The sequence below is a fragment of the Manacus vitellinus genome, unplaced genomic scaffold, assembly GCF_001715985.3.
Source record: "Manacus vitellinus isolate BGI_N305 unplaced genomic scaffold, ASM171598v3 scaffold_15_pilon, whole genome shotgun sequence".
Classification (NCBI taxonomy): Eukaryota; Metazoa; Chordata; class Aves; order Passeriformes; family Pipridae; genus Manacus; species Manacus vitellinus.
The window spans coordinates 10,250,379-10,274,202 of NW_021939122.1; the positions used below are offsets into that span (position 1 = coordinate 10,250,379).

Consider the following 23,824-nt stretch of genomic DNA (forward strand, 5'->3'; position numbering starts at 1 on the left):
AGCCTTAGCTGACACACACAGTCATGGACCTTTAAGGTCCCTTCCAATCCAGACCATTCTGTAGTGATATGAGGGATACTTGGGACTACAGAGGCTTGGGAAGGGGGAGAGCCAGCAAGGTGATTGTTAATGAGGCACTGTAAGACATGAGTGTTGTGCTTACAAGGGTTTTAATTTCTATATCAATCTCTTTAGTGCTAAAGTACAGGAAGGGGGATGAGGATAGCCTCATGGAGAAGATCTCCAAGCTCAACTTCCACTCTATCATCAAGAAATCCAACCGTGTGAGCAGCCACCTCAAGCATCTCACAGGCTTTGCACCCCAGGTAATGTGCATCATACACTTACACCCTGCAGTGCTTCTCCAGTGGTATCTGCTGTTCCTCCACCCCTCTTCCCCAAAGTGTAGCTCTGATCAAGAGCAGCAAGGCAGTGTGAGCTTAGGGTCTGAACCACCCATCTTTGCTGTTCAGCTTGTGAGCAAAAGGCCCCACGTCTTGCACTCTGGAAGGTGCTGGAGTCATGCATTGCCTTCCTTGAAACACTTTCTCTCATAGCTGAAGGATGAAGCCTTTGAAGAAATGGAGAAAAATTTCCGGATGCAGGAGCGGCTGATCAAGTCCTTCATCCGGGACCTTTCCCTCTACCTGCAGCATGTTCGGGTGAGTCAGTCTGGGTGTGATGCCAAACCTGTGGGACTCACTGTGCACTGCCCCTCCTGTCTGCATGGTGTGTACCTGCAGTGCCTCTGGCCAGGGCTTTTGGCCTCAGCCCTGCTGGGAGGGTGGTCTCTGAGGGTCTGGGCTGCCCTGGGAGGCCTATTCTGGGCAGCAGGTGTGGTTGAGCTGACTCTGTCTCCCTGGTGCAGGAGTCTGCTTGTATGAAGGCACTGGCAGCAGGGAGCATGTGGGACTTGTGCACAGAGAAGGCGAGTGGGGACTTGGACCAGTTCCAGAAAGTGAATCGTCTCATCAGCGACCAACTCTTCTCCAACTTTGTGAGTGAGGCTGTGCTCCCATATGCTGGAGGTACCCCTCAGGGGCCTTCCCTGGGGGCTTGCTGCAGAAGGGCAGCCCCTGGGAGGCTGCAGGGAGGGTAACTTGGGAGAGGTGTGAGCATTCCTGCTTAGTTCTTCCTTCCTGAGAGCTTTGATGCCTGGGAATTTATGGATGTGCCTCTTAGGAACACATTTTTTCAGCCCTACCTGAAAATGCTACAACTCTTTATGGGAGTGTTTTGGATACTTTCCGTGGTATTACCTGTGCTGGCACAGTTACGTAAGATAATAGAATAATTCCTCTTGGAAGGGATCTCTGGAGCTTTTGTGGGTGCCACCAGGAAGACAGTCCCTATACTGTCCTAGGAAGGATGTTTTCCTGTGTGCTGAAAAATGAGCTGTTAGTGTTCACTGCACAGTGGGAGAGAGCACCTTGTCTCACCTTCTCTCTGCATCTCTGCCCACCAGAAAGAGCGGACGGAGCGGCTGGTGAGCTCACCCCTGAACCAGCTGCTGAGCATGTTTACAGGGCCCCACAAGCTGGTGCAGAAACGGTTCGACAAGCTCCTTGACTTCCACAACTGCACGGAGAGAGCGGAGAAGCTGAAGGACAAGCGAACCCTGGAGGAGCTGCAGTCAGCCCGCAACAACTACGAGGCCCTCAATGCCCAGCTGCTGGATGAGCTGCCCAAGTTCCTGCGCTTCGCCAAGGAGCTGTTTGCCAGCTGTGTGCGGGGCTACGCCGAGGCACACTGCGACTTCGTGCGCCTGGCCCTGGAGGAGCTGAGACCACTGCTGTCGGTGGGTTCACGGAGTGCAGACAGTGCTCTGGGCTCGGTGCAGCACTAAACTCTATGCAGAGCTTCTCCCTGTTTAAGGCCACAAGTGACTTGTGGAGAGTTCCTTTGGGATGCTGTCAGGGCAGGGACTGTGGGGTCATGATGCAATTGTGGCAGAAGAGCATTTGTCTGGGAGAATCTCAGGTCATGAGTTTGAGGACCACTCAGAGCTGAGTCCAGGCAGGACTGCAAATCTGGGTCCGATGCAAGTCACAGGCAGGATGCAGAACCCCTGTCATGGTCTTTGCTGTAGCTCTTGGCCACTTTTCCCAGCAATTGTCACCTAACAGGATGTCCAACTCTGCTCTGGTTCTAGTTGCTAAAGGTGTCTGGCAGGGAGGGGAACCTCATTGCCGTCTTCCAGGATGAGCACAGTCGAGTCCTCCAGCAGCTCCAGGCCTTCACCTTCTTCCCAGAGTCCCAGGCACCTCCCAAGAAGACTTTTGAAAGGAAGAGCATGGAGCGGCAGTCTGCCCGGCGGCAGCCCCTTGGCAGCTTGGTGAGTTCCTTCTGCCTGGTGTCAGGGTTTGCAGAGCCCAGGACAGCCACTCACACCTGTCTTGTTCCTCTGCAGCCGACCTACTTCCTGCAGTCGGATGACGTCCGAGCTGCCCTCCTGGCCCGCTATCCCCCAGAGAGTCTCTTCCAGGCAGAGCGCAATTTCAATGCTGCCCAGGACCTGGATGTCTCACTGCTGGAAGGAGACATTGTGGGCGTCATCAAGAAGAAGGACCCCATGGGCAGCCAGAATCGCTGGCTCATAGATAATGGAGGTGAGTGGCTGCTCCCTGCCCTTGCTGCCTGTGGGGAGTCCCTTCCTCTGGTTGTCCTATGCCCCAGTCTGACTTCTCTTTCTTTGCCTCTCTGCAGTGACGAAAGGGTTTGTGTACAGCTCCTTTCTGAAGCCCTACAACCCACGCCGCAGTCAGTCGGACGTCTCCGTCGGCAGCCACTCTTCCAACGAGTCGGAGCACAGCAACTCCTCTCCCCACAGCAACGCCACACTGACCTTCAGCTCCAGCGGGGTGGCCGTCACCTTCACTCAGAAACCCCTGCAGGACTCTGCCTCCCCAGCAGACACATACCAGTCTGGGCAGCCCCCCTTGGAGATGGACTCCCCCTCTCTGCCCCAGCTTGGGTGTGGTGACAGGACGGCCCCACTGGAGGCTGGTACGGTGGTGTCTCAGTGCCGCTACAGCCGCCCCGAGCTGGGCTGCAGCCCCAGCTCTCGCAACGGGCACCTCACCAAAGCACATCTCAGGCCCACGCCCTCAGTGGAGGATAGAGACTCTGGATTGGAGAGCAGCGAGTCAGAGGGCAACCAGGTGAGTTCTCACCCACCCCTGGGAGGCTGGGGATCCCGAGGGCTGATCCCCTTGCTTGACTGGGGACTGAGTCATCCTCCTCCCTGGGAATGACCAGGGAGAGGTGACACGTGAAGTATGAGATCTTTTCTCCCAGCAGCAGAGGTGCAGAGGCAGAGAACCAGGCTGCAAATGGGGGTGGGCAGGTGGATGCAGCTCTGGCAGAGGCCAGGACAGGGCTAGGGCTGGCACTGTGTGGTGAAAAGGACAAAAGCCCACACATCCTATGCAGTGCAACAGCAAGGCTGTGTGGTCTGACCATCCAAGTGATACTCTCCCTCTGTCTGGCAGGTCTATTACGCTCTCTACACCTTCAAAGGCCGAAACACTAATGAGCTGAGTGTGTCAGCTAACCAGAGACTCAAGATCCTGCAGTTTGAGGACATCACAGGCAATCAGGAGTGGTGGCTGGCCGAGGCACACGGGAAGCAGGGCTATGTGCCCTCGAGTTACATCCGGAAGACAGAGTACACGTGAGGCGGCAGGCAGGAGCCTGCACCCCATGCCTTGTTCCTGCCAGGACTGCTGGGGGTCTTGGGGAGGCTGGCCAGCCCTGCAGCCCCCACTGCTTGCCCCAAGACTGTCCCTCTCACAGCTGTGCAGTGCTATTGGGCCCCAACACACTGGCTGCCACCTCCCCATCAAGGGAGGAAGAATGGTGAGCTGGCCAGGTAGGCAGGACCAGGTAGCTTATGTGAGGGCAGGGGTGAGTTCACCTGTGCTGTTTGAGCCTCCTGTGTGCAGCCAGGGCAGGGGAGCAAGGCTTGGGGCTGTGGTCTGCCCAGGAGGGTAAGGCTCGACTAAAGCTGAGGAGCTGCTGTGGGTTTAAATTGTGGAAGACTAATGCCAAGTTTCTGGAGACTGTGTTTAGTCAAGTAGTATTAAAAGCAGCCCAGACTTCGTCAACGTGCTCTCTGTGCCTTCTCAGCAGCAGCAGGAGCTGGGTTTTGTCTGTCCGTGCAGGACTCAGGGTGGGACATCTACACCTGCCTGGGGAAGCAGCTCTGAGGTTTGCTGGGAGTAGCTGAGCATCCCAGGGCTGGGATGGGCCTGGCCTCTGAAATTCCCACAACAAAGCCCTCAGCAGGTGCCTTATCCATGTGCCTGGCCTTCCAGGGGCTCAGCCTCTCCAAGCTCTGCTGCTACCAGCAGCCATCAGGTTCTCATCTCAGGTGAGCCAGAAGTCCAGAACACCATCTTGCCTTGTCAGTGCATTTCCCATGCCCAAGACCCATCTTTGCTCTGACAAGCCCACCTGGCAGCTCTGGGCTGGGGCAGGGCAGAAGACAAAGCACAAATTGTCCTCCAGTTTGATTTTTTGGGGGCTCTGACCACAATTGCCTCACCTGTGCCTTCTTTCAGGGCACTGGAGACAGTGCTGATGTTCTGGAAGGGCAGGACCATCCCTGGGAGGGATGTGTTGCCTTTTGGTGGGTTGGTGTGTGATACCTGCTGCTGCCATGCCCAGGAGGGAAGAAGCTCTCTTCATGGGGCAATGTTTGTATCCCCTGTACTGCTGCTCTGTAAATAAAGATTTGCCCTTGTGTATAGAAGGTGCCTGTGCAAATGTTGGGAATGCTGGGAGGAGTGCCTGGCCAGTGCTGCAGTGAGGGCAAAGCCCACACACTTCATGCAGATCCTGCAAGGTCAGGAAAATTCCCTTTCATTGGGGTCCAGCATGCTTCTGCCATGGTGTTTGTGCCAGCTCCAGCTCACACACTGGGAAACCCTCACAGGAATGTTCTTCATTAAGATTAAGTGATTGCACTGCCCTCTTCCCCTGCAGGGTGGGGGTGTTTGTGTTTGCACCTGCTCCTTCCATGCCAGCACTGAGGTCAGCACTACAGCTCCTGACTTTGGTGTCCAGGAACAAAGAGGAGTCAAGAGTTTGTCAAGAGTAACCACCATATTTTGTGTGTGCATGGCTGTAGCACAGACACGTGCCTGCACCTCTTCAGCTTGTCTCCACCACAGTCGGGTTTGCAGTCTGGAGCCACAGCCCAAAATGTGCCCCACTGCTGGTTACAAATAGCCTCAGGGAGGGGCTCATTTATTTGCACTACCATCAATGGGATCATAGCCACAGGGAAGGCTGGCAGACCCTGTTTTTGCCACATAGTGTTCATGCCCGGGTATAGCTGTGCCACTCAGTTTGGACTGCCCACCCCTCTGTGTAACCTCTGTGGGCAGCTTCCCCCAAGCACTAGCTGGGTTTAAGGCTAAACCAAGGCTTACTTGATGTCAGCCTTTAAGTTGAAAGACCAGAAACAGTTACAAAAAGTAAATAAATTATAGCATCCACTCTTAGATTAAACAGTAATTTAATTCCACAGTGCTAAAGCATCTCTAAGGCAGGTTCACCTGCAATGGTGAAGTACAAAAAGTAAGACCACTCCCAACAGGGGTCATGATCTCCCTGCATCGCAGATAGCTTTTCCCCTCTGTAGAATAAGTTAAGCAGCTCCAGACCCCTGTGTGCACAGCAGGCAGGGCATGGTAGCAATGTTAACAGCTCACTCGAGTCCAGATGCTCTGTCTCTGGAAAACCAGAGAAGCCACCCTCTCTGCTTCCCAGCTGCAGAAAGGCAAATTCCTGGGCAGCTTGGCTGCGGGGAGACGCTGACGCCAGCTCGGTGAGCGCCAGCAGGAGGGAGCTGCCCGCACACACCTGGACGCTGCAGCGCTCCCCCTACAGGGCAGTACTTTCGGTATTGGTGATGCCAGCGTCCTTCGCCATCAGGGAGAAGATGCCCTGCTTCTGGAGCAGCTCCTCGGGGCTGTCAAATTCCACAATCTGCCCAGCCTGCAGCACCATCACCCTGGCAGAGGGGAACAAGAAGGCCTGAGCTCCCAGGGTCCGAGTTGATAGCACTGATGGCACCAGTGCTGCACCCCCACTGAGTCTCACTCCTGTGGCCACGTTATGTGGTTCACCTCTCAGCAGTGGTGAGGGCACAGCCCTCCTCCCTGTGCTGGCAGGGTGACTCATGTAAGGTGCCAACAGTGAGTGCCTATATGGTCTGTTGCTGTAAAGAACGATACCAAAAAATGTTTCTCCCACAAAGGCATAACTACTGCATGGCCAACCTTCCTACCCCTCTGTTCTCTTCTGAAACCACTGTGTATTACTGCCCCAGGCACTACATCCACCCCTGCCCTTCTGGCTGTATCCTTGCTTCTGCTGCTGGCCACCTCTTGCCCCATCCTAGGGGTCCAGATTCCCATTCCTCTTGCCCCATGGTACTGTCCCATGGTACCTGTTGCTGTCCATGATGGTGTGGAGGCGGTGAGCGATAGTAAGGACAGTGCAGTCAGAAAACTCGCTCCGGATTGTTGTCTGGATTAAATGATCAGTTTCCAGATCTACAGCTGCTGTTGCTTCATCCAGGATGAGGATCTTGGCTTTGCGGAGAAGGGCCCGGGCCAGGCACACCAGCTGCCTCTGCCCAACACTGGGATGAGATGGGAAACATGAGTTACTAAACAGACACTATCAGAGCTTCTGCAAGCCTACTGGCACACACTGCCCTGACCCAACACTGTGCCTGGCCTTCCCCCTGCATCTGCCACCCTGAGCACCCCATCTCTCAGCATCTTTCTGGGCCCTCATAGAAGGGCTGGCTCACGCTGGCATCCTGAGAGCCCTGGCTCCTGTACCCTTTTCTCCCACCTTCTTTTCCCAGAAGCTTCTGTGCCCTCATTTCTGGACAGCCATTCTGCTGGAGGCTGCTGTTCCAGGCTGGTCCCTTGGAGCAAGAGAAGGGAGGGGAGCTGGGCCTGCTCACCTCAGGTTCTCCCCTCCCTCGCTCACAAGATGCAGCAGTCCCTCAGGATGGTCTTGCACATATGTCTTCAGGTGAGCCAGCTCAAGGGCCTTCCAGACCTCCTCGTCTGAGTACTGGTCAAAGGGGTCCAGGTTCATCCGCAGGGTTCCAGTAAAGAGCACAGGGTCCTGCCAGGGAAAGCACCGTGTTCAGCCACACCACAGCCATTCAGCAGGGCAATGGCTTCAGGCCCCCAAGTGTGGCCACATTCTGCCCATGCTGTTGCCTGCAGCTGGGCAGGGGAGGTGGTGACAGCATGCTCACAGCTTTTGGTGTCTCCACAGCACCCAGGGATGCACTGAGGGCAATGCATAACCCAGGAAACAGCCTGCAGGAGCCACGCAGCAGTGGGATATGGAAACGTGGTGATCAGCTCACCTGGGGTATGATGGTGAGGTTCTTGCGCAGGTCATGGAGGCCAATCGTTGCTATGTCCACGTCATCGATGAGGATCTTCCCTCCAGCAGCCTCCAGCACTCGGAAGAGGCAGTTGGTGAGGGAGGATTTTCCAGCCCCGGTCCGGCCCACAACCCCGACCTGTGGAAGCAGCTTTTAAGACCAGGGCTGAAGAAAAGAGGGCAGATGCTTTCCACCTTGTTCTGGTGGGCCTTCCTACCCTCACCATCTCCCAGACTGTCCCATTCCTGCAGCTTGAATCCCCAGGAGCCACATCCCATCACCATCCCTCCCCAGCGCACAGACTGAAGCCAAGAGGAACAAACAGCTTTAACACAGTGTAACTCTGTAAAGAGTGAAGTGAGGGCAGAGGCACCTTCTCAGTGCTCCCAATATTGCAGGTGATCCCCTGAAGAACCAGGTCCAGTTCAGGTCTGTAACGAACTTTGTAGTCAATGAACTGGATCTCGCCTTTGCTGGGCCAGCCACGTGGTGGACGCTTTCCTGTCACCCATGGAGCCTGGGGGAGGGCACAGGAGCATTAGGTGGGGACTTGCACTCCAAGAGGCTGGAGAGCACCACGCTCTACAGCAGGTGCTTGCCTGAACCCTGTTTTCCTCACCTCGTTCTCCACCTTCATGTACTCATGTACCCTCTCCACAGCCACGATGTTTGTCTCCAACTCCGAAGATGTCCTCACCAGCCAATTCAGTGTCTGGGTCACCTGCATGGCAGAATCAGAGGATGCAGAGCTCAGTGGGACCCAGGAACAACTACCTTCCACCTCAGCTCAGGGACTCAGCCTGAACATGACTGTCCCTGGTCTGGGATCTCCAGTCCCCAGCCACAGCCCACCCTCTCTAGCTCTTCAAAAACTTTGCTGCCGCATCTCTGATCCATAGCAGGACTATACTCCTCCTCATGGAAGCCAGTATCCATTCACACTGGGATGTGTGCTTCCTTGGCTCTATAGCCACTCCCCAGGTGTTGTGACACCCCAGATAATCCCCTCTTCATGGATCAGAGCTGGAGACAGGGCAGCCTCCTGCAGCCAGCCCAGAGCTCCCAGGACAGGGCTGTCCCTGGGATAAGAAAACACTTTCATTGACTCACGCTGAGAGCAGAGGAGACAGAAAGACCCACGATGCCGCCCGCCAAAGTGTTCTTTGAAATCACTGCTAGAAGCGCAGAGAAGAAGACCACCAGGCTCCCAACGAACTCCAGACGGATGGCCAGCCACCTGTTCCAGGAGAGGACAGCTGAAGGGCAGTGGGAGAGGCAGAGAGGTACCTGCCTGTGCCCAACACAGAGCCCACCAGTAAGAGCAGCCCCCTACCAGCACCCCTCACACCCAGCCCTGAGCCCAGTGCTGTACACATGGTACACTTGTGGCCTGCAAGCAGGTTCATTTTATGTCCGTCCATGTCTCACACATAACCTCCTCTGCTGGTAATGCCATATATCAGAGGAGCCCCAATTGTACAACCCTCACAAGCCCAAAGCATCTACCAGTAAGACATCAACACCAAAGAGTGCCCACATCGTGCTCCTACCTGGCCTGAAATATCAGCCTCTTCCCAGAACCTACCAAGAGCATCTCAGTCGCTGACTGCACAGCTCACCCTACCCAGGCTCTGGACACTTTGTAGGGTCCACATTCTGTCTTTCAAAATCACCCTAACATGTGTCGTTCCCAGAGATGGCACCTCTATCGTAACTCCCCCAGTTCCTATACAACCCTCAATGCTGAGATCAAGAGGGAGAACTGCAGCATCTCCAGGACCTCTCTCAGGACCCAGAAGCCCCTGGGGAGAGGTGCTACAGGCTGTTCTGTGGCATAAGGGGTAAAACTCACCTATTTGAGATTATCCAGGAATAAACACTTTTCTGATTTATGTCCATGATGGTCTCATTATGCTGCATGAACCGTTCTTGGTGTTCATAGGCCCGGATCACAGAAAGGCCTGACACTGTCTCACCGAAGTGGGAGTAAATGGGAGACCTGGTGACAGAGTCCAGACGCCTTAGCTGGCGTGACGTGGAGATATAGAAGCGCTGAAATGAGGAACACAGCTTTGTTACCAACACAAAGACCAGCAGCCACAAAGATACTGCTCTCAGCAGGGCAGAAGCTTCACTCAAGCCACAGTTACTCACCAGCACAAAATAGTAGAAGATGCTCAAGGGAATAATAATGAGAGCGAAGAATGGAGTGGCCAGGCAGATCGTGATCAATGTGCTAATGATGCCCATGAAACAGGAGAGCCAGGTGCGGAAGGACGTGGGAATGGTCTCATCTACTGTGAAGATGTCCTGAAGCATATGAAGAAGCAGTCAGTGACCCCAGAGAGAGGAAGAATCCCAAAGACACCATACATACAGGGTTCCTACCCACTCATATGGTAACACAGTGCCAGACACTTGTAAAAATATTGGATGACCCTCAATTGGTATTATGGTTACAATCTCATTTAGGGCCACAGCTCTTAGCCTGGGAACAGCTGATTTAACAGAAAAACTTCTTATAATATTCCCCTGTTGCACAGACCAGCTTTAGGAATTGCATCTTTGTCTGGACCCAGGATGCAGGAATAGGAATTGAGACAGAAACAGGGACAGGACTAACTACAGGTCCATACAGACAGGAGCACACAGGTCTCCAGTTGGCCTTCATCCATTTCCTAGCTCGGCATCACATACTCTCTCATTTCAGAGTAAACCCAGAAGGCCTGAGGCTTGATTTCAGGAGAAATTTTATTCCCAAAAACCAAGAGATGGCACCAAAGGAAGAAGTAGAGCAGCAGCACACGTGAAATTACCTGTCTTTATTTTCCTCCTTTTCGCTTTCTCTTTGTTTTATGAGCTTCACTTACATAGAAAAGACTGTATATTTTTCTGAAAGTCCATAACCAGAAGGACATCTCACTGTGGGACATGAGCTCTAGGCTCCTACCTCTCTTGGTGATCTACTATGGACCCTCTTCAGTTTCTCCACATCCTTCTTGACCAGGTGACCCCAAACCAGGACACAGTATCCAAGTGTGACCTCCTTAGCACTGAGCAGAGGAGATAACAACTTCCTGTGATTTGCTGGACACTGTCTTTGTAGTATAGCCCAGGATTGGCTTGCCTTGCAGTCAGCCTTGTATCCACTACGCCCTTCTGGTCCCTTTCTGGCCCTTATCTGGGCTCAGTTGAGCCGTGCTCGACAGCAGCAGTGTTATGTTATTACCCAACGCTCTCCAGACCTGCTGGAACAAACACCTTCTCCATGCTGGGGCTGTTCTCTTACCTTGGCAAACCTATTCACAATGCGGCCAATTGGGGTCGTGTCAAAGAAGCTCATGGGCACGTGCAGGATGTTGCTGAGCAGCTGCCGATGCAGAACCCGTGAGGCTCGTGTGGCACCCCGAGCAGACAGCATGGTGGCAAAGAGCAGGAAGACAGCTGCAAGGACAGCACGGGGAGGGAGGGGGTGACAGCAGTTCACCAGGCACCCTTTGGCTCAACAGAGTCACAAAGCAGCTCCAAGCCAGCAGCTGTGCAGTGAGCCACTGGGATAGTCCTGCATCCCACCTTCCTGGGACGCCCCAGTAACTGCATCCCACCCAGGAGGAACACTAACCCTTTTGGAAAACCTTGGGCCCTAGCACTATGTCCAAATTGATTAAGGACAGTAATCTTCAACCTAAGGAGGCAACACAGACTTCCTGGGGCAGTTTATGCTGGCTTCGGACTGGTATCTGTCCCCAGTTCAGCCAGGAGCTGGAAGGAAGGCAGCAGCAGGCAAATGAAGACAATGTTGGGTCCCCTGCTGCTTCCTGCACTTCTGCCTGCAGATCTCACAAGTCATATATCCCTTCTGGACCACACAGTTGAGGTGAGAGGGTCCCCTGTCCTCCTACACCCACCTTGTGACACCCCAAGTACCCCAAAGATGCCGATCCGCAGGTCTCGCAGCTCCGTGGGATAGGTCTGGTTCAGGTAGTGCTGCGCATCGTCTGTCCAGGCACTGAGCCACAGGTTGGTCCCCACATAGGCGGCGTACTCTGCAACGTAGCCCATGGCAATCCAGAAGGAATAGCACAAGCCAACAGCACGCAGGTACCGCATGTACATGGAGAACTTTACCTGTGGACCAATTTAACTCATTACCACTGCCCAGTAAACCTCAGACAAATAGCAGCCAGCACAGACTTGGGACTCCCGCTTTGCTGCCCAAGTGCTCCCTCCACCACCTTGCCCACCAGTCCCAGGCAGCTCTGTCCCTTCGTGTCTCTTGGCTGCAGTGGGGCCACACCAGCCCACACTTCTCTGAGCCACAGTCAGGGTCTGGTAGCACTGGCAGCACAGTGCTTCATCCTCCATCCTCCTCACCCTGCCGGTTTCCACAGCTTCTTTCTCGATCAGTTGCTGTCCCTTCACTTTCTTTGGGGGCTCCTCCTGGGCCTTCTTCCAGGAACTGGTGCTCCTTTTACTAAGGCTGCAGGGAGGTGATAGGCATCATTAATCACAGGATGTTGGATTGGTCCTAATCTCCTGAGTGTCCATCCCTATGCTGCATTGGATCTCCAGTGCTAGAGCCCACTGGAAAATAATGTCCCAACTGGGGCAGCTTTGAATTAGCCTTGTGGAAGCATTAGGCATTTACGGCCATGAAATTGTAGCCCTCATCCCCAAAAGCAGAACCAGCCAGCAGTGCAAGTTTCAGGGAAGACCACAGAGAGTAAGGAGTTAGGCTGTGACGCATTACTGTGAGTAATGTGAGTAAATGCCCCTGACCCAGATCAGCTTGTAGGAGCAGGTAGGGAGGCTTCCAGCAGGAAATTCCTGGGAAGCCCCCAGACTCATGTCTCTGAGGGAGCAGAGCATGGGGCAGGGAAGAGAGCCAAGAACTCAGGGCACATCCTACCTGCGACTCAATTGTCTCCGATGGATGCTGGCCTCTCGTTTCAGGGTCATAGTCACCACATCTTCAGGGCCCTCCTCCACGCAAGGCTCAAGGTCTTCATCACTCTGCTCTTCATCCCCAGCTAAACCAACAGCTAAAAGCACAGGGATGAGGGAAGGTAGGATCAGGCACTGAGGAGAGAGCAGATCCCATGCACCTCTGCTGCACACAGTTTCACCCCACACCCCATGCCCAGGCTATGTCCTACCATCACTTATCACACCTTCTCCAACCCTGCTGCAAGCCCAGTACAGCAGGAGGAGGAAGAAATCCACGGTGCTGGAGGGAGAAGTGACAGGGGACATAGGGCTAAAGACCTGCGTGAAGGCAGTCTCTGCTGCTCACTACCACTGGTGTGACCTCAAGCAGAGGTTTGTGCTAGTTTAGTAGGTTCAAGATGTAGTAGGTCGTATCAGTCCAGTTCAGGAGAACCCCCTTGAGGAGGTGAAGATGGGTCCTGTCAGGGTGGTCTGGGAATAGCCAGGCTGCAGCTGGACTACTGTGCTGAGCCCCGGCAGGGTGGGCATCCACCTGACCTGATATCACTCCTCCCCATGGCACTGGGGGACATGATAAAGATGAATGTTATCCAGTGGCATGTTTAGAATAAACCAAAGGATCTCTCTCATCTCAGCATCACTAAAATATGGAGTCTGTTGCCACATAAGATTTTGGGACACATATACATAAATGAACTAAAAAGAGTAAAAAAATCAGATCCTTTGCTGGCTGCTCAACATAATGCCTGGGTGCAAATCTTAGGCAGGAAGTCCTTGTGCTGCTGATTACCAGAAGCTGGGAAGGATTCACAGCAGCCACCACTGGTGCCTGGGCTGGATAGAGCCAGGTCAGACTGAAAGATCAGATCTTCATACCCACAAGATCCATGCACAGCCCCTCTAACTGCCACAGCCCCATTGTGTTCCCAGTACCTGTGTTATTTTTCTCTGAAACATCCTCCTCCTGCCTGCCATACAAGTTCAGGAATTGGGCAAAGGCCCCCTTGTTTGCCAGCAGGTTGCTGTAGGAGCCATGCTCAGTCACTGCTCCTGCTGCCAGCACCACGATGTTGTCGACCTGGGGCAGGAAGCTGATACTGTGTGTCACCAAGATCCGTGTCTGCAACAAAGCGGTTGCAGGGTAGTGGACCATCAGAACACTCCTTGTCCCCCAGCCATGGGCCTGTAGGCTCTCCATCCCCTAGCTGGGGACCTCTCTGCTTATCAATGCAGACATAGGGCACCCATGAGGCCTCTCCTGCCTGCTGCAGCTCCATGTGAAAGCCACAGGATCCTTCCCTGTCCCAGGCAGGCAGCCTGTCTTCCCTGGATCATCAACACTGTGCCAGTGCCACTCCTGCCTGGCTATGTGGGGGGTAGGGGGGCATGGGTGCTCACCTTCTTTTGCAGCAGCCCTTTTGGGCCCAGCACGTGCTTGAAGAGGTACTTGCCAACGTGAGCATCCACGGCAGACAGCGGGTCATCCAGCACGTAGATGTCTGCGTTGCTGTACACTGCCCGGGCCAGGCTCACTCGCTGCTTCTGGCCCCCACTCAGGTTGATACCCTGGAAAGGAAGGACCTCTCTGGGCATGGGGCTGGCACAGGGGTACAGCTCTGTTCTCTGCTGCAGGTGCTATGGAATATCCATAGCCCCCAGGGCTGCTACCTTCTCTCCAATCTCTGTCTGGTCGCCCGCAGGCAGCAATTTCAGGTCTGGAAGGAGGGCACAGGCCTTAAGGACCTGCTGATACCGGGCTTCATCCAGTTCTGACCCAAAAAGGATGTTGTCTTTCAGGGTGGCATTCTGGATCCAGGCCTGCTGGGGGACATAGGCCAGGGAGCCCTGGAAGGAGACACACAAGAATAGCTACCTTGTCAGAGCATCAGCCTGAGCACTGCCACCTCCTGCAGCCTCTCCTTGCCCTGAGCCACCACGCTGAGACAGTCCTGCCCTGCTGCTTCCCCACTGAGCTCAGAGGCAGCCCCAAAGCCCCCTGCGCCAGCCGGCTCCTCTCACCTGGATGTTGATGTGTCCCTTGATATTCTCCATCTCCCCAAGCATAGCTGACACCAGTGAAGATTTGCCTGAGCCCACAGCCCCCACCACGGCCACCAGGCTCCCAGGTGCAATGTCCAGGGTGACACTGCAAAGATACAAGGGCTTAGGAAGCAGCATTGCCAGGTCACCCACAGCTCCTAAGTGGGACCAGCACAGAGTAATGTCTCTAGGACACCTGTGTCTAGCAGCACTGTGAGAAGTGATTGCCTTCCCCAATTAAAAACACAGAAAGCCTCCTGCTCCCCAGCCATCTGCCCCCAATATGGTGCAGAGCACTTACTCTCTTATCGCAGCACTGCCGTCCTGCTCCCAGGAAAAGGTGGCCTCCGAGAAACGCACAGCGTTGCCTGTCAGCAGAGAGAGGGCCCTCAGGACTGGGAAAGCCCAGAGCTGGGGACAGCCTGTGACCCACAGGGAGTAATCTGGAGGTTCACCTGCCTGGAATGGGATTGTGCTGGATAGCTGAGGTGTCCAGGTTTTCTCCGCTCAGGTAGCGTTCCAGCCTCGCAGTCGACACATTGGTCTGCCATGGCAGAAAGAGGATGAGGATGGCACATGGGCATGGGGTGCAGCTGGGTGGGCTGGCAGGAGCCCCATAAGCAGAGCACCACATCACACAGTCCCCATCCAACCTCTGAGCCCCAAACCTGTGTTATATATGTAAGTCCTGTCCCACCCCCCTGCACTGACTCCTGGGTGTCCATCACACACCTGAGTCCCATGTTCTGGTTTGGGCAGAGGTATCATAGGATCCCCCTGCACCCCCTGTCCTATGGGAGGGCTGACCTGCACTAGTGAAGAGAGGACCATGGGCAGCATGGCCATGGGGAAACGCAGGACGTTGAAAAGGGAAATAGCAGTAAAGGCCTTCTGTGCATCCAGGATGTTGTTCTCATCCACCATCACATAGACGGCAAAACTGGCCAAGGAGACCTAGGAGAGACAGCAGAAAAAAGCACCATCAATGTGGCTGTGTGTCCAGACCCCCATTGTTGCCCTTAGGCCTCAGCAGTGCTTTTCTGCTGGGGACCTATTCCCCTCCTCCTTCCCCCTTCTCCTTTGGGCCCCATCTCACCACCCTGATGGGACCCCCTTCCACCACAGTTCTCCTGCCAGCAGCCAGGACTATACTCTGCGTCCCAGGCAGAGGAAGGGATATCAACCCCTTCATCGCTGCAGGAGCACTCCATATGAGATTCCCCATATTTCCCATCCCCTTGGACACAGCCCAGCCTCCACTCAGAGGAAGGTGCAACCCTCCCTGGGGCTGTTGTCACTCACCAGGAAGGGGGCACACGTGAACACAAAGACAGAGATCGACTGCAGGTAACTGAATTTCAGCAAGTCCTTGAGCTCATGTGCCCGTATGTCGTTAACTCGTTTCTCAAATGAGGGCTCCCAGGCAAAAAGCTTCAGGATCTGCAGGATGAGCAGGGTGAGCAGATGCTGGCTTCACAGGAAAGCCCACCCGCACACTCAGCTCGCTAGTGGCCAGCACCTCCATCACCAGCTCCTGGCTTGCTCAGAAGCCTGCTTGGCCATTGCATCTTCCCTCTCCTGTCCTAACCACGGCTTATAGCACTCCCCCACTTCCACACTGACACTCCCTCATTTTCAGCTTACAGGTCACTGCCAGCCCCTCTGCCACTATGGCAGTGGGATCACTATCAAGAAACACCCTCTCTTGGCTCCCAAGTCTTGGTCCAGGAACCCAGAGCTCCTCCCCACCCAATTTTTCAAAAGGTGAGGAAGCCAAGGGAATTGCAAAGACTGAGGCTTGGACACCCCAGACACAGGGGCCCCAAGCTAGACTATAAGACTGGTGTTGTAGGGTTATACAGGTAGGCTCTCTCCAGGTACAGTGCACCAAGAGGGGTGCAGCAGCTGCCTGGGGAGTCTCCAGTCCACTGCTCACCTTGATTCCATTGAGGATTTCAGTCATTATTTTCATCCGTTCATCCTTGTTCTTCATGTTCCTCACCTACAAACAGAAGAACCAGATGTCACTGAAACCAGACAGCAGCTCACCCTTGGAAACACATCTGGGCTGCCACAGGGAAGGGAAGGATGGGCTCCTGAACCCAGAAAAGTCATCCCTCCAAGCTGGACCTTGGCTCCCCTGGGGCTCTGGACAATCTGGGGAAAAACAACGCCCTGCTGTGAGGTAGAAGCTAAAGCTTTATCTTATGATTGGTAATATCTCATTTCAGTCCTCAAGGCTGCCTCTAATTTTGTTCAAGTTCAACTGTGATGGTAGAACAGACCTGCTCATAGCAGCAGATCACCCCTGGCTCATGCTACCCCCAGCCCAAGTGAGATCAACTTCCTAGGCTAGGAAAGATCTATAATAAAACAGAAAAGGGTAGGGGAGTGTGGAAAATGAGGGAAGAGAGCAACAGTGGGCCTCAGGAGTGCAAGACCAGGAAGGATCTTGCACCCACCACTGACCTGAATGGTTTTGGCCTTGGCAACCAGGAACGCATTTATGGGGATGAGCAGTACCATGACTGCAAGGCCAGCCAAGACAGAGGCGCCCAGTTCTGCCCAGAGGAAGACAATGGACAGGATAATTTGCAGGGGAGATGACCACAGCTGGTGAATAAAGTTGGCCATGTCCATGAACCTCTGGGCATCAGCTGACATCAGATTCACAGTCTCTCCCACTGTGGACTCCTTGCGGGTGGCATTGGACATGGTGAGTGACTGGAAAGAGAAAACATTGTCACTGCAAGCCAGTCTGGGAGCAGCCTGGCTCCCAGCAGCATGGCACAGAGCAGGCAATTAGCAGGCCAGCCTGAAACTGCTCCTGGGTTTGCTCCTGGTGCCTCCCTGCTGGCCACAGGCAGGGAGGCCTGGTGCCTCCTCACTGCCCACGCACCAGGAGCCACTGGATGCTGGGTGAAACGAAACACATCCTTGTGCAGGAATCCTAGTGGCAATTGCCCTAGGTGTGACACTGCTCTGAAGAGAAACCTGCCTCAGCCCCTGGTAGCTGTCAAACACATGGCTGCAGCACCCAAGTCCCAAGCAGAACTAGGATCCACAGTGTCCCCAGAGCTGGGTGGGCATCCCACAAGCCAAGCTTTTCCTGTGCCTTCCTAAGAAGTAAAGTGCATACACCCCAGTCACCCCAGGTTGATGGGTCAGGCAATGAATGATTATATCCACAGCCCAGCTCGGAGAAAGCCAACAGGGATGATGACAGGACCATACAAACCTTCTTGTAAATGGCAGCGATGAGGCTGGCACGCACATTTATGCCGAGCTGAAAGCACAAGCTGAAGTGCTGCTGCAGGCAGATGGACTGGACCACCGCTGTCAGGAAGAGCAGGATGGCATATAAATAGCCTTGCCAGGCAAAAGCCTCCTCATCCGACACAAAGGCAATCAGCAGCCTGGAGGATAAAGAAGCCCATGAGACACTCACTCTACTGAGACAGACCCAAGCAGGATGCTGCAAATGAACGCAGGGAGAGCATCCTCACAAGAGTGGTGACTGAGACCCTGCCCTAGAGAGCTGGCTCAATGCTCAGCAAGCTGGAGACCCTTGACCTGCTGGGCATCCCTGTTCTGCCAAGGACACTGCATTTCACACACAGCAGTGGGTCAGTAATGTCAGATCATGCACAGAGACTGTGCTGCTCTGCAAAATGAATTGGGCTGAGCCCTGTTGGGCTGAGCCTGGCTGACTCATGAAGGGCCCCAGAGAAGAGCCAGGACTGTCTCCAGTGAGGGAGTAGGGCTGCGTAACAGAGGATGCAAGGAGCGAGGAGCAAGCTATTACCCATAAAAGCTGGCAGCCAGCTCAAATCAATTCTTCATTAAACTGTAACCCAGCATATTCCCCCACCTTTAGTGAGAGCACAAAATGTCCTGAGGGTCTGGGGCTAGGAGATGTAGACATATGGAGATGGTGGGCCTGGATATAGTGCACAGAGGGAGGTGGTGGGGTTGGGTGAAAAGTCAGGACAGAACATGGATAGGGACAGAGAGAAAAGACTCACTTCAGCAGCTGGGGGCTGACAAACACAAGTGCATCATGCACCAGCTTGAATGCCACTGCTAGCATGAGGTTCTGCCGGAAGGTCTTGCCCAGTGCTTTCATCAACCAACCCCTGGCGTAATCCTCAGGAGGGTCAGAGTCTCCTTTGTCTCCCTTCTTCTTCTTCTTCTTCGGCTGCTTCTCCTCCTGGAGGGAAGCCCACACAAAAGTGAAGGAGTTGGTTGTGCAGGGTTCCTGCACCTGGAAAGATGCTTCCAGGGCAGCATCAGACACATACCCTAGATCAGGTATCCTGAATAAAGCCTTTGCTTTACCTCCTGTCATGTTCCCTCTCACTGATCTCTGCTCATGTCATACACACTCAGGACTAACACATCTCTCATGTGCCAAAGACAATTGTTGCAAAACCTAAACCACCTTGAACCTCTCAGGCCAAAAATCAGGCACCCCAGGAAGAACCTGAGGCCAGGGATGATTATGGAGTGATGTTCAGTCTGACTTCTTTGCTGGGAGGTATTTGGGGTAGGGAAAGATAGAGATAAGGGAGTTGTTTGTACTGTAGACTTGAGGGTGGTTCCTGTCCTTCTGTAGGGCAGAAGGATATAGACTTTCTTGGTCTCTCAAAACATGGGGATCTGCCAAGGACAGGGAACACCCTGTCATGGGTTCCCCCATCCTTGTCCATGGCCCTGCAGAATCAAAGAGGGGCTGCAGGGACATTGGGTAACCCTATTCCCTGAGGCTGGACCTGGATGTGTCAGTCCCATACAAGGTCAAGAGTAGGAATGGACTTACCAGCACCAGGATGTCTTGGCTCTGGGCCTTGGTCATATTGTTTCCATGGTCTGGGTCACCTTTCTGGTGTCTTTTCTTGCGTTTCCGTTTCTCCAGTTCAGCTTGGGCCTTCTGTATGGCAGTCTTCATGTTCTTCTCAAAAGCAGTGCAAAGTGCCTGTGTCCTGTCTTTATCTTTCAATTCCCAGACATCCTCTATCTCCAAAGGCTTGCGATAGCCCTTGAAAACAACGCTGTGGGGCAGAGAAACCTCTCAGCAAGTTTCCTGCATGACACTTGCTGGAGAGTCCTTGCTGAAAATGCAAGGACTTCACACCCAGCCTGGCACTGGGCTCAGGCTGCACAGACTGAACCCAGTGTGGTGCCTCTCATTACTAACTCCAAGCAGCCTGTGCTGCAGGCTCCCCCAAACAGGGCTGGGCCAGCCCTGAAGCACTCTTGCATTTTTCCAGCCCCACCTCCCATGGAGCCCTGCTCACCTGCTGTACCATTCAAAGGTGATGGAGCTCAGGAAGGAGGCTGTCACCTCTGGGTTCTATGGTACAAAGCAAAGTAGGTACCAAGAGATCACTGATGTTGAGAGGTGGTGTTGACTAGAGTTGATTCAGCACCCCCAGCCATTAAAGAGCCCCAGAAGTTTCCAACTGTGCTAGATCCCACCCCAAGAACCCCATCTCATAGCCAGCAGCAGCCCCCTGTCCCTGGCGGCAGGCTGCAGCTCTTGCTGTGCCATGTGCTGAAGCCCTCAGGTCTTCCCTCCCCAAGAGGTCTGGAGCATGGAGCTCCAGGTTCCATAGCCTACACAGAGTTCACCCTGCCCAACTCAATGCATGGGACGTGGTGCCCCAAGCCCACTCCCACATGGTCCTCTCACCTTCTTCCTGATTTCCTTTGTTTCTGGGGCAACATCTGAGAAGCCCGAGACAAGGAAGATGAGCAGCTGGAGCCCATAGGAGATGAAGAAGAGGATAAACCGTGGCAGGTCAGGGATTGGTTCCTGCAGGAATGGAAAGCCCAGGGTTATTGTTGGGGGTTGTCTCAAGGCCACCTGGTGTCACTCAGTGACAAGATCCATCCCCAGGACAGTGAACATGGCTGAGCACAATGCAGCAGTGCAAAACTCGCTGTGCAGCCTGGATCAGCTTCCTTTTGCCACTTCTTCCTGACCTCCTCCCATAAGTCTGTAAGCAGAGAAATTGGTCCTGGAGATATTATACTTCCCCAAAGAGATAGGATGAGTTAAAAGAGCAATTCCTTCTCAGGTATTTTCTCATTCCCCAAGGTTGCCAGGGCAGCTGGGATCTGTGTGATACCACAGAGAGCTTGCCAAGAGACAAGTATGAAGGACTTTCCTTGGGGACAGAACACAACCTTAGGGAAGCACAGAGCTTCCTGTCAAATCCAACCTGCAGGGCTCTCCGGACAAGTGACTGGAACGGCAATATCCCACAGAGCAGGGACAGTATCCAGAAGCAGAAAAGTACCCCCGAGTCTCTGCGCAAGCAGAAGCGTCGTGCCTCGTGGACCAGCAGGACCAGGAGCTGCGGGAAGAAAGACCAGTCAGAGGTTCAGGTAGGGCTGCAGGACTAGGTCTGGACTCTAAAAGTGTCTTTGAAGCATGTGTCCCAGGGTGCCAGCATTCATGAAATGCTGGGATTCACTGCCTTGAATACACTGAGCTCCCAGTGCCTGAGCTCACTGCCAACTCTACATAAGCTTCAGAGTTAACTGCATATGGCAAAGGTTTATTTCAGGAAGACATAAGATCAGGTCTGAAGGTACCCTGACATTACAGCAGGGCACTATTTCTCTTTTTAGCTTTTCTCACTCCAGATTCTCAGACATGTCATACACATTGTCAGACATGCCCAGCCATCAGGAGTCACACCCTCTCTCCTGCATATTGCCTCCAGAACTGGAACTAAACCCGTGTCATGTCCCAGCAGTGCAGAGTCCTCTCTATGGGCAGTCCCCTTGTCTTATCATGCCACATGGACTCTGCACGTGAAATTAAATGACGTGACAAAATACAAAGGATAGCAAATGGGGATGTTACTTTTGGTTTTAAGTGCAAAAGTAACATTTCCTGAGCATTTTGGCTTTGTTAAGACTGTTAGAATATGCCATGTCTCACACAGGATATCTGTAACTTCCATGCACATATTCCATCAAGCTAATAGCCCCTATGTCCTCAGCTTTCTCCTCTGCCTGGCCATCCTGTGGTACTTCTCCTGACTCTCTGTAGAAAAGTGAGCAGCAACTCATGGGAAGCTGTGAGACATCAGAGCAGCAAGCCACGGTTTGATGTCCACGATATGCAATCAATCCTGTGAAACCCTTACTGCTGCTAGCAAGGCTTCTATCAGAGACAGCTCAGCCACATACACAGGCGTAGAACCTATCCCAGTTTTAAGGCTAAAAGCAGGGAACACTGTACAACCAGACGCCTGTGCTCAATGAATTGCCCTTATGCCCCACTCACACATGTTGAGTGCTAGTCCCTGTCCAATTTGCAGGCTACACTTCCCTCGTGGACACAGCTTCCCACTGATCTCTGAGAACAGGCAGGGAAGTTTTCTGCTGCTTGGCCCGTGGTCTCACACTGTGTCTCTTTGGTGACACACAGCACATTTACCAGCTGATCCCTTACCCATGTGGCGATGTACAGGCTGGGGTTCGTGTATCTGACAGCTGGCACGGTGTCCTGCTCTGTGTCCTCTACAAATGCCAGGGCCAACTCTGCCACTGCCGTCACCACCAGCAAAGCAGCCAGCATCTGTGAGGAGAGAGGGGCAGCCTTGAGGGGAGACCCAGACCACTGAGGAAACTGGGAACCACTGGAAGACAACACGGTTTGGCATAGAAGCACTGTGTTCCATGCACTGTTACAGCCTTTTCAACCCACACTTGGCCTGTGAGAGCTTTCATCACTGTGAAGTTGCAACAGTTCCACAGGAGCACTGCCATCATTTTAAGTTTGGAGGATAACAGACCACAAGAGAGGCCCCAGTATATACTCTGCCCTCCCTCCCAGTGTATTCCACCCCTATTGTTCCCTCTGTCCCAGATATATGCATCATCTTAGACTCCCGTTTACATTTCTGTCCCAGATGGTGCCCTATCCCACTGCTCCTTCTCTCCTACATTTCTCATCTCTCCATCCCATACCTGACTCCAGCACAGAGGCCTTCCACTTAAACCACCTCCATTCTGGGCTGCCCCAGCTTGTCATCCATGCCCCCTCAGCCCCACTACCTGCTTGATGATGTAGAGTTTGGTCACAGATGATTTCTTGGCTTTGGATTTGCACATGGGCAAGAGCTGCCATGGAGCCAAAATCCAGAAGAAGCCAAGGGGGACCCAGACCAGCACAGTCTGCTGGAAGCACACAGGCAGGTCGGCATCTGGACGAGCAAGGTAAGAATCATTCTGGGGGCAGCAAGGACAGAAAACAAAGTCAGTTGGGATGGATTGACTCTCACCTGGTTCACAGTACAAGAGCAGCACTCCTATAGGTGCCCACCCCCACTGCACCCCTCCTGACACCCACCCTGCTGGCTGAGCATTTCAGCACTCAGCCAAAGTTTGACATAATATCTCTCTCCCCATCTATCTGCCTGAGCCTGGGACGGGCTCCCTTGCTGGAGCCAAGCCAGTTGAAGCAGCTGGACCCAAATCATTCCCCAAGAGGTCTATGCAAGGTGTACTGTTTCCAGCTGGGCCAAAACAGGCCAAGGCTCACTTAGGGAGCTGTCATTGCCTCAGTGTCCTGTGAATATCACGCAGCCATTGCACAGCTCTCAGTGCTGTGGCAGTCCTGGATAAATATCAGAACCTCTGCCGACTGCTGGCCATTGGGTTCCACTGGCAGGACAAGCTGTGAGCCTTGGGATCTACTGCTCTCCCCATCCACTGAGTGTCCTGCCCCGAGAACAGGCAATAGGGATGATGCTGCCACTCACCCAGAAGACGGAGCCGCAGAACTCCTCCAGGGCTGCTGACATGGCTCAGGGGAGAAGAGACGGCAGCTCCTTCCCCGCGCTCTGCCCGAGTCCTGAGTGGATGCTTGGGATAAAAGTCCCCCCACGCCCTCAAGTAGCGTTGGGACAAAATCCCTGATGACACACAGTTATTTATTAACTTGGTGCTATTGCACAACACCACAAACCAAAGCTGTAACCAAAAGGGCTTGGGAAACCGCATGGGATCAGGGGAAGGGAGGAGAGGAAGACTCAAAAAAGATATCAAAGGGGAGATACAGGGAAGCCAGAGTCACTGCAGGACACCACAGCCACTGTTCAGAAACCACTAGCCTTCAGCAGTGCACACCAAGAGAGACAAGCTCATATGGACCCACTGAAGACACTGCTTTTTTGCAACGATCTCTCCTGCCAGAACAAGCCTGCTGAATGGTGACAAAAAGTCCAGCAAGAGCTGGTCCCACAGAAGCCAAAGGAGACAGTATCCTTTTTTTCATATGCCAACCAGCAAGGAGGCCCATGACACCAGCAGTGTCCCAGGCTTGAGAATTTGCAGTGTCTGGCAGCTGAGCTGACCACATGCTGCACTGGTCTTTCTGAGTACCCAGGATCTGGG

At 53.7% G+C, this 23,824-nt stretch overlaps 2 protein-coding genes across 4 annotated transcripts in view; one reads left to right on the forward strand and one right to left on the reverse strand.

The window, feature by feature from the left end:
* Positions 1-4,748, forward strand: part of DNMBP (dynamin binding protein) — a 28,339-nt gene extending 23,591 nt beyond the window's left edge. For all 3 annotated transcript variants that reach the window (XM_008934082.3, XM_018069212.3, XM_018069213.2), the window contains 8 exons: positions 196-326; positions 558-662; positions 869-997; positions 1,466-1,798; positions 2,153-2,335; positions 2,411-2,609; positions 2,707-3,161; positions 3,492-4,748. In XM_008934082.3, coding sequence (XP_008932330.2) covers positions 196-326; positions 558-662; positions 869-997; positions 1,466-1,798; positions 2,153-2,335; positions 2,411-2,609; positions 2,707-3,161; positions 3,492-3,677 — 1,721 coding nt within the window. In that variant the 3' untranslated portion in view covers positions 3,678-4,748. The remainder of the gene's footprint in view (positions 1-195; positions 327-557; positions 663-868; positions 998-1,465; positions 1,799-2,152; positions 2,336-2,410; positions 2,610-2,706; positions 3,162-3,491) is intronic.
* A 756-nt stretch (positions 4,749-5,504) lies between these two features.
* Positions 5,505-23,345, reverse strand: ABCC2 (ATP binding cassette subfamily C member 2). Its single transcript, XM_018069214.2, has 32 exons — positions 23,191-23,345; positions 22,484-22,657; positions 21,879-22,004; positions 20,635-20,769; positions 20,103-20,225; positions 19,708-19,763; positions 19,230-19,461; positions 18,436-18,620; positions 17,649-17,826; positions 16,880-17,134; positions 16,347-16,412; positions 15,713-15,850; positions 15,218-15,364; positions 14,870-14,954; positions 14,712-14,778; positions 14,390-14,516; positions 14,039-14,215; positions 13,769-13,936; positions 13,304-13,490; positions 12,333-12,465; positions 11,798-11,903; positions 11,332-11,551; positions 10,713-10,867; positions 9,578-9,733; positions 9,276-9,475; positions 8,534-8,660; positions 8,043-8,144; positions 7,797-7,940; positions 7,403-7,561; positions 6,986-7,152; positions 6,458-6,652; positions 5,505-6,019 (listed from the first exon to the last, which is right to left on the reverse strand). The coding sequence occupies exons 1-32, from the start codon at positions 23,230-23,232 to the stop codon at positions 5,890-5,892; spliced, it is 4,662 nt and encodes a 1,553-aa protein (XP_017924703.1). The 5' UTR covers positions 23,233-23,345; the 3' UTR covers positions 5,505-5,889.
* Between the last annotated feature and the right edge of the window lie 479 nt (positions 23,346-23,824).